This window comes from Perca fluviatilis, chromosome 4, assembly GCF_010015445.1.
Source record: "Perca fluviatilis chromosome 4, GENO_Pfluv_1.0, whole genome shotgun sequence".
In the NCBI taxonomy this organism is placed as follows: Eukaryota; Metazoa; Chordata; class Actinopteri; order Perciformes; family Percidae; genus Perca; species Perca fluviatilis.
Window position 1 is genome coordinate 22236146 of NC_053115.1, and position 16545 is coordinate 22252690.

The following is a 16545-nucleotide window of genomic DNA, read 5'->3' on the forward strand; positions in this document are numbered from 1 at the left end:
TATGCTCCCTGCTACTAGCTTTAGTTTTACATACAGGCATTTTGATATGAAGTGTTTGTCTTGATTTAATAGTTTTAGCTTTTGATACAGGTTTTTAATGTATGCAACAACTAAACATGAAAACATGTTTTGTTTTTATTTCATTTGCATAACATTTAACCATGTTGTCATGTTAAAGGAATAGTTTGACATTTTCAGAAATAAGCTTTTTCGCTTTTTTGCTGAGAGATAAATGAGAAGATTGATATCACTCTCATGTTTGTATGGTAATTATGAAGCTACTGCGAGCAGCCAGTTAACATAGCTTAGCATAAGGGGGGGAAACAGCTAGCCTGGTGGTAACAAAATGGACTACCAACACCTCTAAAGCGCACTAGTGAGCCAATATTTCTGGTTTGTTTTATTCATACAAAAACCAACATATAAAAATTAAACCTTATGGTTTAAGGGGTTATGTGCTTGTCTATTTCTTGACGTTGCCAGGCAACTAGTGCAGAATTCGGTTACTACACCCATAAAATCACAATGTGTAACTGTTACACTTTTGTACGGATTAAACCATGAACATATAATATGTTATTTAATTAGCTTTAAAAGTGCTGGGTGGGCAGATCCGTTGCACAGAGCCAGACTGGCTGTTTCCTGCTGTTTACAGTCTATATGCTAAGCTAAGATAACCAGCTGCTAGCTGTAGCTTCATATAGAATGAACAGACATGAGAGCGGTATTGATCTTCTCCTCTAATCTTGGCAAAAATGCATATAAGCTTATTTGCCATGATGTCAAGCTATTTCTTTAAAGTGTAAGGGAACTAACTTCAAAATAAGTCAATCATGTACCCAAACCAGGGTTGACATGACAGTATGAATCATCACAACATAAAATATACAACATAAAGGATATTTCCATTACTTATCAAAGGTGCAGTTCTGTCTGGTCTGTCTTCGTTATGCTATGAAATATCAGTATTTAAGACTATGAGTTTGCAGGTGAACATCACCTGTAATCAGTAGAGATTATATGACAATCATCACTCTGCTCCACAGTATATCCATAATTCACCTGTAACTACACAGATAAACTCACCAACTACTTTGCCGCCATCTCTTTCCCCAATCTCAGAGGCGTGGGAGATCCCATTCGAGGAGATATCTGACCTGCAGTGGGTGGGCAGCGGAGCCCAGGGCGCCGTCTTTCTGGGCAAACTGTACGGACAGGAAGTGGCCGTAAAAAAAGTGCGAAACATCAAAGAGACAGACATCAAGCACCTGCGCAAGCTCAAACACCCCAACATCATCACTTTCAAGTGAGTAGGAATGATCATTTGGCTTTTTATTAAACAAGATGTGCTGAGCATTCCGCACAAAAAAATGTTTTCAATGAATGGAAATGTTTTCCATTCATAACTGAGAGTGTAACAACTCCAATATGTTCGGTCTTAACATACTTCTCTACACTCTCAGAGGTATTTGTACGCAGGCTCCATGTTACTGCATCATTATGGAGTACTGTGCCCAGGGACAGCTGTACGAGGTGCTGAGGGCAGGCAGGAAGATCCATCCATCCCTGCTCATGGACTGGGCCATGGGCATTGCTGGGGGAATGAACTATCTTCACCTCCACAAGATCATCCACAGAGACCTCAAGTCACCAAAGTGAGTTTTGTAGACCTGGTGAAAATGAATTGTGTGGTTACAGCTCTGTAATTCTAATGTAAATTCTAATGTTAGCGCAAACAAGTCACTAAATAGACACATTTAAAGTTTAGGTCCAACTTGGATGGCGCAGTTCATTTGAATACTTTTTAGATGCCGGAAGAGATTCAATTATCCAGTAATTTACAGGTTTGTCCTGCTCTTGTGAACGCAATATCTCAGGAAAGCCTTGAGGATTTTTGTCAAATTTGGCCCAAACATCCACTTGGACTCAAGAATGAACTGATTCTAATTTGGTAGGCCAAGGTCACTGTGACATCACATAACACATTTTTGGCCATAACATAAGAATCCATACGCTAATTGTGACAAAATTTCACACAAATGTCTAATAGGATACAATGATGAAGTGATGACATTTTATACACAAAAGGTCAAAGGTCAATTTTACTGTGACATCATAATGTTCTGCAGAAACACTTTTCACAACTCAGAAACAGAAGGGGAGACATTTGGTCGGACACTGAATTGGTGACACTAATCTTTAAAACTGTGGTGATTGTATAGATGTTCTGTGCTGCTGGGTTAAATGTGTGTGAAGCATCCATGTTTCCCCAATAAATACATTTAATATCTTTTATTAAATTCCTTCACAGTCTTCATTACATATATTATATCAGTCTGGACAGACATGAATGTAAACTGCAACTTGACTGGTTGGTGGAGTCTTACAACCATGTGGCAGTAATTATAGTTTAATATTTGTACACAGATGAACTCAAATAAACTTGCCTTCCATGTTTCATTCCAGCATGCTGATCACTTATGATGATGCAGTGAAGATTTCTGATTTTGGCACATCCAAGGAGCTCAGTGAGAAAAGCACCAAGATGTCTTTTGCTGGTACGGTGGCCTGGATGGCTCCTGAGGTCATACGCAATGAACCTGTCTCAGAGAAAGTGGATATTTGGTATGTGTCATAACCCTTTTACACTGTCCTTTTGCACTGGTGAACCTTTGCAATTTTCCCTTATGATTGTCTTATCTGTCATTGAATCAACATAAAATCTCATTAGTCACAGCCTACTACAGTATAGAGCGCAGGATCCTATTTCCAGAAAATCTATTGAGTATTATGTACAATATCTCATTACATGAAATTCTATAGGGCCTCGGCCATATCTGATGGGTTGCCCTATGTTAAGCCCTGATCTCCCCCAATACATTCTCCCCCTCTCTCTCCCATCCTACATCCCTCCATCACTCTTCCTCTCCGTCCTGAAAGGAGCACTGGCTAATTTAATAATTGATTTGCCAGATGCTGCAGTGCTCAGGAGAGGCTGGAATAACCTTCCAAGCCTGCGGATGGTTTGGCCCAGAGCCAGCAGTGCATTAGCAGAGAAGTGAAAATAGGATTAAAAAGCTTTTCATGTGAAAAAAGAAAGCGAAGCATGGGTGTATACTGTACAGTTTTGTTTAAATTTATGTAAATTATGGAGTAGACCATACCATGAAAAGAGTGAGTCAGAGAAGGATGTGAAGTATTACGTTTTATTTTGTTTTGTGCTGACATAATTTGGCAGCTGGTACAACTCATGTTCCTGTCTGATCTTTATATAAGGACTAAGATAGCCCAAGGGTAATATTTAACATAATCATATTTTAAAGTGGAATAAATTAACTAAAGACAATATAACCTTTTTAACTTTAACTCAATTCAAGTCAATCCAACCATATATATTCCTGTAAGGACAATTCTATGCAGCAGCTCGCTACCCATGTCGAAAAATAAACACAATAAATAGAAGAAGAAAGAAAAAATACTGTTCATCACTAAGCCAAAAGGCTATAAGCTAAAATGTGGAACTGGTAATAAATAAATATAGATATCTATAAAAATTACTGTTCGACTGGGACATAAATGGAATTATATATTGACTGGCTTCAGTATAATGCTTCATTGTATTATGTAGAATAATTGTAACGCAGCAAGAATTTGTTTCCCTTGGTTATGTAGCTACTCGGTAAGTGGATAAAATTATCAAAGAAAATCAATTTCATGGCCAGAGTGGAATTTAGTTAAAAACAACAACAGCAAACGTGGGGATTTTCATTCCTTTATCTTCAAATGAAAATCATAACAGAAGTGGAGTGCAGAGTGCAGCTTGATTTACAGTTCACTGCATTACTTTTATCTGTAATGGCATATTTCAAAATGTTTGTGTTGCTACTTTGAGACACTGAATTGACAAATGAGCAATTCATTATATTATTGAATTATATTACCCTGTATAAAAATAAATCAATAACGTAATTGTAATCTATCATCTCATTAACAGCTAATATTTAACCTGGTGGTAAAGAAAAATACATGCATTGCCTTGAAATCAAGTATCTCTTCTTGTGCATTTATATCACAAATCATAGAGAGATGGAGAGACTCTAAAATACATGTAAACACAATGTTACACACCTCCTGCGTGCGATGCTATTGGCACCTTGGATACTGTAAATGGTCACCATGGCAACACCGAGAGTCACCAACAACAGACTTCCCTTAGTTACATTCCCCATGGACCTGCTTTCATGCTCCCCCTCCAAACAGAGGCAGAAATGGAGCTCATCAATGAAACACTAGTAGTGAAATCGTCTTGTTTTTGGCAAAAGATGGGAAATCAGATTTGTCACCAATTACTGTATTTTTTTTTTGGAGCTTAGATGTATTTATAAATGGACCTGACACCATGATTATCACTAAAACACACTTATGTACAAAGCAATTACTGGAAATTAGCAATATACTGAACGCTATTATGGTTATTACAAGTATACCATTGATATGATTCCAATGATTGAAAAAAGGTTAGCAGTGACAAAGCGTTTCATCGTAACAAACTGTTTAAACATTGATAATAGGCTACCAGAGACTGCCCACAAGGCATTAGCATCAAAGGCTTTTAAGTATCCATCAGATGTAACAGTTGTACTTTAAAGGTGCAATATGTAATACTGACAGTTTAAAATAGTTACTGCAGTACAAATTCAAACTACTGGAGAGAGTCGTCTCCCCCGCCTCCTCCTCCCCAGACTCGACAATCCACAACAATGTTGCTAGACGCTTGTCTCACATATGTCTCACATAGCCAGACATTACTTCACAGCACAGCAGAGTAGCTAACGTTAGCGGCTATATTATCATAAAAGCCCGTGCTCACGCGGAGCTCTGTACCTAACTGACAGACTTAGAATTACGGTAGGAACCGCTAAAAATAACACTACCTTGCCGTCCTCTTCACCCAACTGAACACACTTTATTGGCTTAGAATTACGGCAACAATCGCTAAGCACACTGCAAACTCACGACCCTCCCGATTCACAGCCCCCTCTCTTGGCTTAAAATAACTCACCGTTGTTGGCTACGGACGCTGAACAGGCTTCGCGTTGTAAACAGCCGTGACCCGCTTGCCTGGTCCTCCGGTAACGTTAGCAGTTAACAGGGTTAGCTAGCATGGCGGCGTTAGCCAGGACCAGTCGGGATCACTTTACTGGCTGTGTCTCAATTGTTTTTGCGAGTAACCAACTTGGATACTCTAGCTAATTCAATGTGAGTACACAAATGTTGAAATTACATAAAATGTTTGTAGCTGTAATAAATTACCCTGAAGCTAATGCTCACCTGTTCAGGAGGAAATTAGCCAACTGGTCATCCTTTGGGGCTCTAAGCTGTCTCCATCTTTCAAATACATCTCCAATATTACATAATACAGGGGTTTGTTACGTCTCTGGTCACGCAACGGTTAGAAACATACCCGTTTTTTTTTAGGTTGGGTAGAATCTATCTCTGTTGATCCTGTTCGTTTGTTTGCTGCTGGGTTTACGTTTTTACAGATATATTTGGCAACCTGGCCTGGCTGTCAAACTGGGCAAAACAGAAATTCCGTCACAGAACGGAAATTTCAAAAGGAGAAAATACTGCCATTTGAATTGTTGTCAGAAAAGAGTATTTCAACTTTTCTTTTCTTTATTTCCTTAATATCTGATCACGCATTGGGGTCATTTTTGGATTTATTACAGTAAATATATTACATATTGGACCTTTAAATCTCAAGATTTATTTACGCAAAATTAAAAGTGTGATATTTCAGTCACGCTTCCTTTTATCAGTTCACTTCACATCTTTATCAATGTGTCTGAAAGTAAATTTTCCACATCTCTCTGCAGGTCATTCGGTGTCGTGCTGTGGGAGATGCTGACAGGAGAGGTGCCCTATAAGGACGTGGACTCCTCCGCTATCATCTGGGGAGTGGGCAACAACAGTCTACATCTGCCTGTACCTGATAGCTGCCCAGACAGCTTCAAACTGCTCCTGAGGCAATGCTGGTGAGTGGTTGGGAGCAGGAGGAGTCAGAGAGAGAGAGATGGAGGGAAGAAGAATGATAGGGAAAAAGAAAGTTGAAGCATTAGCAGTAAGAGAATATAATTAAGTTAGAAGCTTTAAGAAGGCTGAGACATAAAAATTCATTTTACACAGAGTTAACTTACACTAAGATGGGAAAGGTCACTTTTCTTCCATTTCTGACAAAACATTTGTTTAAATTGTCCACAGGAACTGCAAGCCAAGAAACAGGCCTTCCTTCCGACAGATTCTCCTGCATCTGGACATCGCCTCTGCAGATATCCTGTCGACTGCACAAGAAACATACTTTCAGTCTCAGGTAAACTTCCTTTATCTCTGCCAACAGAACTCAGAAGCTATTTTGATATCCAAACACGAGTACAATTTAATTTAATGACATTTAAAAAATATATATATTTTATCAATACAGAGAAAGTAGACAAAGTGGAATCAAGTTAAATCTTGTTTAGTACACTGTATGTATAATTATATGTATAAAATAGAATTAAGAATCATCATTCCCCAAGTCACAGTCTCCCTTGTCAAATAAATATAAATAAATAGACATCGGACGAGGTACACATGAGCTCTGTATGTCTCTTAATAGAAGACCTCCTGTCAACAGCAGCCACTATCTCTAAAAGTCCTTTTGTTGTCAACCCACTGCCATTTGTTTCCAGTCGGCTGCAGTAACTACCAGCAGTGCAGCTGCACTGGGGGCCCAGGCCCCTCGGGAGCCCACTAATAATAACTGTCCTTTCAATCACAAGATATGATTGTTGGTTTCTTGGTTTTTGTTCCTTGTCACATGAGAGAGACCTTTCTCAACCTCCAATCATATTATAGTGAAGGTCTGTGTGATGGAGAAGGAGGGTGTGTCTGTGATGGATGATGGATGGGGGGGGGCAATGACAAATATGTTAGACCACTGAAAATCCAAACAGATGAAGGACAGGAGGAAATTATAATTGTGTGGAAGATATGTCTTTACTCAGCCATGCAGAACCACCGATCCATTTATAACTCAAGCATGTATAATTGTTAGACACACTTGTACACACAAACACACAAAATGAACAAGATTTAATTTTCTCTTCGCAGCAACCCACTGCCTCCTCCTTCTTTGATATCTCATGATGCAAAAAATACAAACCTCTTGCACTCTCTCCACTTATCCTTGATCCTTTATTTCTTCCTGTTCCCTGTTCCCCCCTCCCCGCTGCAACCCTCCCCAGTTTCTCTCCTCTCTGCCCCATAATGGATTTTTCTTGTGACGTTAGAAAGAAGTATTTGCTGCTGGAGTGTATTGATTGCTTTAATGGTTGGGCGTAGAGAGCAAAGAGAGAGGAGAGAGAGGGGACTGGAGACATAGAAGAGTATGCACAAGAGTCCATTAGCTTAATAAGAAGAGCATCACTCATGCACAGACAGACATACACACACACACACACACACACACACACACACACACACACACACACACACACACACACATGCATGTATATGCACACACTCATATATCAGACTTCCTTTGTCTTTTGATATGACAGGTATCAGATAACAGCTGTCACGCTCCACTGTGTACAAAAAAAATGCCCACGCTGCATCTTTTTTTTTTTCTCATGTCATGTCAGTTCATGTTCAGTTTCGCTCCCTGTGTATTGATTATCATCTGACAGCTTAATGGGTTTTGTTTCAATGATACACATGAACCCTCAGTCACTCTGCAAATTAAGAGCTTTTTTTTACAAGATCAAGGTGCAATGAAGTTTATTCTCAACGTTGATATCAGTTGTTGTTAATATTCATAGTCAAATGAAGTTGAGTCATACTTTATTATCCCAATGGAAAACACAGGAATGACTGCATTTTCCAAGTGTACAAGTCATCATAATAAAACACAAAACAGGTGCTAAGATGGAAAGTATTGTTCTACTGCTGTATCTCCATAGGCAGCTAAAGAGGGAGTAATTACAGCATTGGGAGTAGAAACATTGATCATATTAGTGGTGATCGTAGTAATATTAAAAGATGGAGAAGACATCAGCTGTAGTTTCAAATCATCTGAACCCTCATAACCACAGATACTCTTTTGGATGTCAGTATAGAGACATTTCTTATATTTGTACCAAGTAAGCAATTCGTTAATTTTAACAGGAACGTTTTTCGTTTTATATTTTTTAATTTTAATTTTAATTAATAATTTTGAATCCAATTACAAATCCATCTGCTACTTCAGCACCATGGACAGCGTCATGGGTATATCAATACACAGGCTACTGATACATCAGAGCCATGGTCTGGTCAACAGATTCTAACTTGCACAAACTACAGTCAGATAAAGCATCAATGAGTCTACTAATATCGACTAACATATTCCACTAAACAACAACTCTGCCCCTGCACTCTCTCTGCTACTAGGGGATGGAGAGGGGGGATTGCAGGTTAACAAGGGGCATGTATTTTGCTAACAAGGGGGATGGCATCCCCCCTCAAATTGCCTACTGCTTGTGCATGTATAATGGTGAAATATTCAGTTACTGTAAGTCATTAATACCTGCTCTGATGAATGTGTTTTATGTGTTTCACCAGGCGGAGTGGAGGGACGAGGTGAGGCACCACTTTGAGAAGATCAAGTCTGAGGGGACATGTCTTCACAGGCTGGATGAGGAGCTGATCAAACGTCGCAGAGAAGAACTCAGGTTAGCAAAAACATTGTAACATGTGCACACAAAGAGCATCTACAAATACAGACGTGGAGATATAAAATGTGGATATATATATAAGCTAAATATTAAGACACCAATGCAATTATGTTAGTAGTACATACATGTATTGTAATGTAAGTCGTTCTCCCCATTTTCCTCTACACACAGACATGCGCTGGACATCCGGGAGCACTACGAGAGGAAACTGGAGAGAGCCAACAATCTCTACATGGAGCTTAACGCCATCATGCTGCAGCTGGAGATCAAAGAGAAAGAGCTTCACAAGTATGACAACATTTTACAACATTGAATCAAAGAAAATGTATTTAAAATCAATCAATCAATTCATTTATTTATTTGTCATGTGAAATCATATAAAAATACAATTTCAGTAAAATGTAATCATGTCAATCCTTTAGTTTATGCATTAAAACCGTGATAATATTAAATAAATGTGTAATGGGGGGAGCGGGGGCAGGCAGTCTAGGCAGTGTCCTCGTTTAGGATCCTATTGGCTTGAGGGTAGATTCCTGTGCCTCTTAGTGCTGGCCTGGTGTGTCCGGGACCTTCTTCTCGACCTCAACAGTGAGAAAATGAAGGCTGTTACCCAGGTGGTTTGGGTCTTTAATGATTCTCCTAGCCTTTGTCTTGCAGCACCTGATGTAAATATCCTTTAGGCAGGGTAGGGCACCGCCTATTGTATGTTCAGCCGAACAATCCATTTTCAGCAGGGCTGTGCGGTCCTGTTTGGTGCCGTTCCGGCTCCAGGAAGTGATGTTCCTTGTCAGGATGCTCTCGTGATGCAGGAGTAGAAATTATTTTGTCTCTGCCTTTCTCACCACTGAGTCAGTATGCAGCGCTCAGGTCAGATCCTCGGTGATGTGGACACCAAGCTACTTGAAGCTGTCCAACCTCTCCACCAAGTTGATATTAAGAGGGGTGTAGTTCCTTCCTTGCTTCTTCACAAAGTCCCCTATAATCTCTTTAATCTTACTGACATTCATGAGTAGGTTATTGTCCTGACATCAGCAGGTCAGGTCCTCTACTTCTTTCAGGTAGGCCTTTTTATTGATATCTGTGATCAGGCACACTACAGCTGTGTGGTCAGCAAACCTTTCCAGGTGAGATAGGGTGGTGTGGAGGATGTGTGCTATGGCATTTTCCATTGATCATTTTGGACGATAGGCAATCTGTAAAGGGTCTATTACTGGGTAGTGAGGAGAAAAATTGTCTATAAACGCCGTTTCGTCGGCTTCCTCTGTCGTCCGTCGGCTTCCTCTTTCTTTGTGTTGGCATTCTAAACTCCGGTCGATTTATGAGGACTATTGTTAACTGCTCCTCAAATCTCTGCAGGGTAAATCGAGTCAACTAGATAGACTATCTGTTGAATCTGAGTTTTCTGTTACAAGACTAAAACAAGTTTTTATAACGTACACGTTCCACCAAAACAAGTTCCCAAGGCTATTTTGCAGAGGCACCGTTGCTCCATCCGGGCGCTTAGCTCCGCCCAAGATGATTGTGATTGGTTTGAAGAAATGCCAATAAACCAGAGCATGTTTTTCTCCCATCCCGGAATTTTGTGTGGACTACCCAGACCCTCCTCCGCAGCACTGTGGAGGAAGGTCTGGCAATGCGAGACTGGGAGCATATGTAATCCTTGACCAGTAGTTCAAAGCATTTCATCACTACAGAGGTGAGTGCCACTGGGCGGTAGTCAGGCAGGCTGGTCTTGTTTTCTTGGGCACAGGAATGATGGTGGACTTCTTGAAAGATGTGGGTGTGACAGACTGAGGCAGTGATAGTTTGAATATCATTGTGAATACCGGCGCTAGTTGGTCAGCATACAGTTTGAGGACCTGCCGACTGATACCGCCAGGTGCTTTTTTGGTGTTTACATGCTTTAAAGCCCTCCTGACCTCATGCTCAGAAAGGGAGATGGGTGTGAGAGGTGCACCCATCCATCCATTAACCTCTGCTTCAGCTGTTTTTGCTTTTTGGCTGCCGATGGCCTAAAAGTAAGGTGGCTTTTGGTGCTGATTAGGAAAAAGACCCTTTAATGTCAAAGTAAATACAGGTATCTACAAAGTTCTCTAAATTAATTAAAAACAAAATACTTGTTTGCATAAGACAATGTTTAGTAGATGCCCCTTTGGCAGCAATAACAGCCTTGAGACTGTGTGGATAGGTCTCCATCAGCTTTGCACATCTGGACATTTTCTGTCCAGAGTTCTGTCAGGTTGGGATTGTGAGTGAAAAGTCAAGTAGACCTAAGGCTGTATACTATAGTCATTTTCTAAATGTATCGCACTGTAACAATAGGAAAACTAGGGTTGTAATTATTCAAATATTTTGTACTAAGAACTTTATCCATCAACATTGATTAAGCAATGTTTTTGTAATGAAAGAGCATGGAAAAGGTTATCCGTAATGTGAAGTGAAGGGCCATTACATCCAGTCACACAGGGCCTTTGCATGTAACAAAGTGCTCTCTTATGCCATGTTAAGTATCCGTTGACATCCATTAAACGAGTATTGGCTTTGTGTTTAAACATCAGGAGGGAGCATTCACTGGACAAAAAGTACCCGGGCTGCTTCAAGCACCAAAGCTCCAGACAGTCGGCCTCCTCCAACTCGATGGAGAAACTCATGAAGAAACGCAACGTACCTCAGAAGCTGCCTTCACACAGCAAGAGGTGAGACAGCGAGGAGTTATTTTAAATCGGCAGCATTTATATGTGATGGCTTGATCAAGTTGCTCTTCAGTATTATGTGAACCCCAAAGTTATGTTAAAGTCTGGTGATATTTTCTTATTTTAAAAAAAAAATTTTTTAAAAATATTTTTTTTATAAATATTTTTTAAAAAAAAATATTTTTTTTTTTTTTTTTTTTTTTTTTTTTTTTTTTTTTTTTTAACTGAATTTATATATTTATGACTCTTTTTTAAAGACTTACATCTTCAGTAGGAACTAATGGGCTTGGTGCCGAGTGCAAGGTAGAGGAGTTGGAAAGTATTCATTTAAGGAATTTGTTGACAATAACAAAGAAATAAGCTATCACCAGGCGTATTGAAAAATGTGCAAGATAAACTAGAATCTATCTAGCAATTAATGCATTTAAATGTTTATTCTTTTCCCCTGTTTTATATGAATTATGTCCGTGTCCTTTCCAGGCCAGACTTACTAAAGTCAGAGGTCATCCTCCCCAAACTGGACTCTTCCATGACCCAGGTCACAATCCCCAACAAGGGCTCTACCTCCCCTGGCCGCTCACGGCGAGGAAAACCCCGCTACAGGAAGGCTGGTAAAGGCAGCAGTGGGGACTTGGCTCAGTTGAAAGCCACTCTCTCCTCTTCATTAGCCATGGTCAACGCCACCTCGTCTGTACCCAGCAGCAAGCAGCATATGGACCCCAGTGCAGCCCTCAGGGGCCTGCAGCACGATCTGCTGCTCAAGAAGATGTACTCCTCAAGTCCGGATCTCATTTCAACCACCTTGGAGGCTGAAGGCCGGAGGAAGGGGCAGGTCGGGCCGGGGCTGGACAGAGCGGGCAGCCAGAGCGCCTCAGCCGGACTGGGGGAAAGCAGAAGGACTGGAGGGCCTGAGGAGGGGCCGGATGTGGGTTTAGGGACTGATGACCTGGTAGAAACACCTCCACGCAGCAACACGCCCAGTGAGGATGCAGCTTCTATCCCGTTCTCCAGTAGCCCCGACTCACCGTGCGGCAGGGGAGCAGCTGCAGGGAGGGCGTCTGTACTCGGGAACCCCCGTGTTTCCCACGAGGGTGAAGAGAAGGAAGACGGGACGGTGATCACGCGTTCACCTAGAAGTCAGCGTCTCACTCCTGCAGCACTGCTCTACAGGGCAGCAGTCACACGCAGTCAGGTGAGACTTTAACAGCATTGTCTAAGGAGGCAGTCAGACATACATTGTCTAATCATGGCCCAGTTTCACTAAATTATTTTGACTTCTGCCTTATAAGGGAGCAAAGTTTAAAGAGCAGTGTCAAAGAGCAAATCAGCATCTGTAGAGGTGTCAAACAAGAGAAAAATGCTGCGATGCTATAATGATTGAATTGATTTGCTGTCATTAATTGACACTGATAATGTTTAGATAGGCAAAATATGTTGGTCTCTAATCTATCTAATATAATCACCATCACTCCATCAGGTACAATCCTCTTTTTTTCATAGATGCCATGCTACAAATAAGGATAACACACACAAAAAACACACACAAAAAAGACAGAGTGCGTTGGAAAGACAAAATTTAAGTAGTTAATTACTGCCATCTGTGTATTTGTCAGTAGTGGTAGTTGCAACTTCAACTTCCTGTTTAATATGTGTTAGCTGAGGGTATTTGTATGTTTCACAAGTTAGATATGAATATGTATAAGTAGCAAAAGACATTAAAGATAAAAAAAAAAAAAAAGTCAGTCACTTTGGTTTTCTGAAAGTGACACCATGTACAGTTGGTGTACATTGAAACATGGAAATGCCGCTGGGGTTTCAGACATAGTGTTAATTTTCTCCGCAGAGACGTGGAGTGTCGTCAGAGGAAGAAGAAGGAGAAGTGGACAGTGAAGTAGAGTTGCCAAGGAGACGGTAAGAGTTGCTAAACACATTAAATATAATTATTGAAGACCTACCATATTCACGATTCCATCTGTGCATTCATTCAAAACAGTTTACATGTTCACCTTTCTAACACAAATCCCAAATTACATTTGAAAGCCAGAAAAAATGACATCACCTGTGTGGGTTTGCAGCGCCTTTAACACATAGAATGTGAGCAAGCAATTATTATAATTATATTAGCAATAAACAATTAGGTGTAATCCTTATATTCACAATTCAATGCCAAATGTGGCAGAAGAGACACAAACTTAGGCATTAGCTTTACATTTTTAACATTTTGGGTTTGAATATGCCTGTAGGTCTGTGTTATCTCTCAACCCGTTTTTTTCACCTACCATTTCACTTAATTACTGTTAATTACTTCCTGTATACGTATTATTTCTTATTGTATTCCCACTCAGGCGTCCCGTTAGCATGAGCAAGTGCCAGTCCCTGTCCAACTTCAGCTCAGAGAACTTGTCGGTCTCGGACGGCGAGGAGGGAAACACTACCGACCACTCCCACAGCGGCACACCGGACGTGGTCAGCACCAACACTGACGAGCGTCTGGACGACAAGAGCGACGATCTGCTGTCTCAGGGCTCTGAGATTCCCGCTGACCCGTCCGAGCCAACCCAGCTGGGCTCTGACGGGCTGTCTGAGAAGGAAGCTATTCTTCGCCAAGTCAAGACACAGCTTGCTAGTAATGATCACAATTTTGAGGTAGGCTGCAGAGAGTGAATGAAGGTAGAATGCATGAAATAGATTGATTAACAGTATAGAGGCAGACAATAGGTCAGAAACTGCATTTGTAGTCAACATCAAAGAGTCTGTTGCTGCTCTAGCTCTGATTATTCATGTTTTTCCTTCACACCAGGGCCTGTATGATGACTCGGACTGTGACAGTGCAGAGCTGGACCATTCAGGCAGTGCGGAACCCAGCCAACCTCCAGCCAACTGGTGAAAATCTGACACATCAACCCACTCAAACTCCTGCAGATCTGGTCTGTGAATGCCTCTTTAACTCTAACAGACCTTCGACTACACAGAGTCACGAGCAGGGACATTGAAAAGGCAGGAAATGAAGGCGTATCTTCATCATCACAAGCAGGAACACAAAACAAACCCTTGGTGAGTGTTTTCAAAAACCTGATATCCTGGGGGGGAAAAAACCCAGAAAATCAACCATTTCATTTGAGATAAAATGCCTCACAGTGATGTGAGACTGAATTGGGGCACAGCTGAGCAGACAGAGCATCAGCCACCAAAGCAACTGGCCCAAGATCAGCTTTGCAAAAACACCTCAACAACAGAGGCCTCAGTCAAAGAAGCCATCCACACGACTGTCTATTAATGTCTCTTTTCATCTTCCATGTTGATTTGTATTTTTATCTCCGTCAAAAAAATGTGTCATGTTATTTCACATCATGTCATATGAGAACATGATCATAAGATCCTATCAGGGCGCAATTATATTTTAATGTTTGTATTGTCAACATCAATGGGGCAGCCACTCATGTTGCTACTTGCACTTAATTTATGAAATGTACCGATTTCCTTGCGATCATCAGGTTATATTGCATTTACTCTCAAAACGTTATGCACTGACTAATTTATTGCTCTTTTACAGTTAAAAAAAAACGTTTACATTTTTCATTTGTGTTGTTTACATATTTTATTTATATTTGTGTCATGGATTTTGTTTCCATTTTCTACTCCTGTGTTTAATATCTATGTAAATATGTGATGATGTAAAATGAACAAATTTTTAAAATGTGAGACTGTATAATTTAAAGGTGCTGATGTTTCTAATTAGGTGGCACTACTCTATTTGAACCTCAAAAGGCTTATGGTAGTAGAATGTATTGTAGCTGCTGTTAATGTCTAAGCATCAAAACACAGACAAGAGGGACAAGTGAACAAAGAACAAGCAATATGTCTGCTCTGGTACAGTATGTCCTGTCATGTCACAGGTCAAAAGAACCACAGCTGAGTTCATTCAGGGCAGATGGGCTTTTTATTAGTAGTATTGCAGTGTTTACTGTATTAAAATGCAATACCAGTTTGAAAACCCCCTTCTGAACATCTTGGGGTGTATATAGAATCATAAAAGCATGCTTGTGATAAAGTATGGATAGCCTATTGGTCACTGTTTGTGACTCTGGTCAAAATGAAATATTAGAACCATCCATACAGAAACAAATGCAACAAAAGAGACTGCACATTTAATAACTGAAGGCATATGGATGACAGGGACACAAACACCAAAATAGATCTCAGAATAATTATGGAATTACTTGTGGCCACAGTGTTTGCAGTGTACCAGCACACGAGAGAGATGATTAGAATTTTTCATAATTTTAGTAAACTTAGCAATGTGGCTCATTTAGTCAAAGATCCTTTTGATTATATTGTTTTAGTAAGTAAATCACAAAGCAAGCAAAGGCTTACCTGTGGCAGATGTCAGAAATGACCTTCTAGCTTACTCAATAATGCGTGGACAATATTCAGCTCGTTTTTGTCCACTCATAAAATCAATGTGCACATAGAAATTAGAGCTCATAATTTGGCCATTTTTACTTACTGCCTCCTACCCCAGCATATTAATTGAGAGACACTTTACAAGCCCATAATATGGTTCATCGGTGTACGGAAAGGTCACTCAACAGTTGAAATTTTGGCCAACAGACTACTTTTTTCACTGATGTGCAAGGGTTTCTTTATAACAGGCAGCATGATACATAAAACTCTGGTTTTGATGTACTTGTGTCCCTTGACAAGCCTTCTTACATGCATGTGGATCAATCTGACTGTACAACAGCACTCCTGTTCCATTAATGTATGACTGATCAGGTCCCACTCAATAAGCTAGAAATGGCAGCTTGTTTTTTTTATCTGGTGTTACATTTTAAACTTGCGATTTGTAGAGCATTTTAAACAGATTGTGCCCCCAATAATTAAAGCTAGAAATCCTCCTGCAGGATAAAATGTTGCCAAAAAGCAAAACTACTGCCCTCTAGTGTCTCAATTGGGGAGGTTCTTGTGTTTCCCATGATGCAGATTGAAACAACCCTGTATGAACCGAAACATTTGCTTTTTATATTGTTGTAACTGTACAATAAATATATTTAAGAAAATTTAAAATAAAATCTGTAAAATCTCAACTTGTGTGT

General features: G+C 40.2%; 1 protein-coding gene across 2 annotated transcripts in view; it reads left to right on the forward strand.

Annotated features, from left to right (window-relative positions):
- Positions 1-16536, forward strand: part of LOC120557368 (mitogen-activated protein kinase kinase kinase 12-like) — a 31384-nt gene extending 14848 nt beyond the window's left edge. For both annotated transcript variants that reach the window (XM_039797631.1, XM_039797630.1), the window contains exons 3-14: positions 1123-1306; positions 1464-1655; positions 2467-2625; positions 5877-6035; positions 6262-6370; positions 8644-8753; positions 8928-9044; positions 11315-11452; positions 11930-12641; positions 13293-13360; positions 13795-14095; positions 14250-16536. In XM_039797631.1, coding sequence (XP_039653565.1) covers positions 1123-1306; positions 1464-1655; positions 2467-2625; positions 5877-6035; positions 6262-6370; positions 8644-8753; positions 8928-9044; positions 11315-11452; positions 11930-12641; positions 13293-13360; positions 13795-14095; positions 14250-14336 — 2336 coding nt within the window. In that variant the 3' untranslated portion in view covers positions 14337-16536. The remainder of the gene's footprint in view (positions 1-1122; positions 1307-1463; positions 1656-2466; positions 2626-5876; positions 6036-6261; positions 6371-8643; positions 8754-8927; positions 9045-11314; positions 11453-11929; positions 12642-13292; positions 13361-13794; positions 14096-14249) is intronic.
- Positions 16537-16545: the final 9 nt, after the last annotated feature.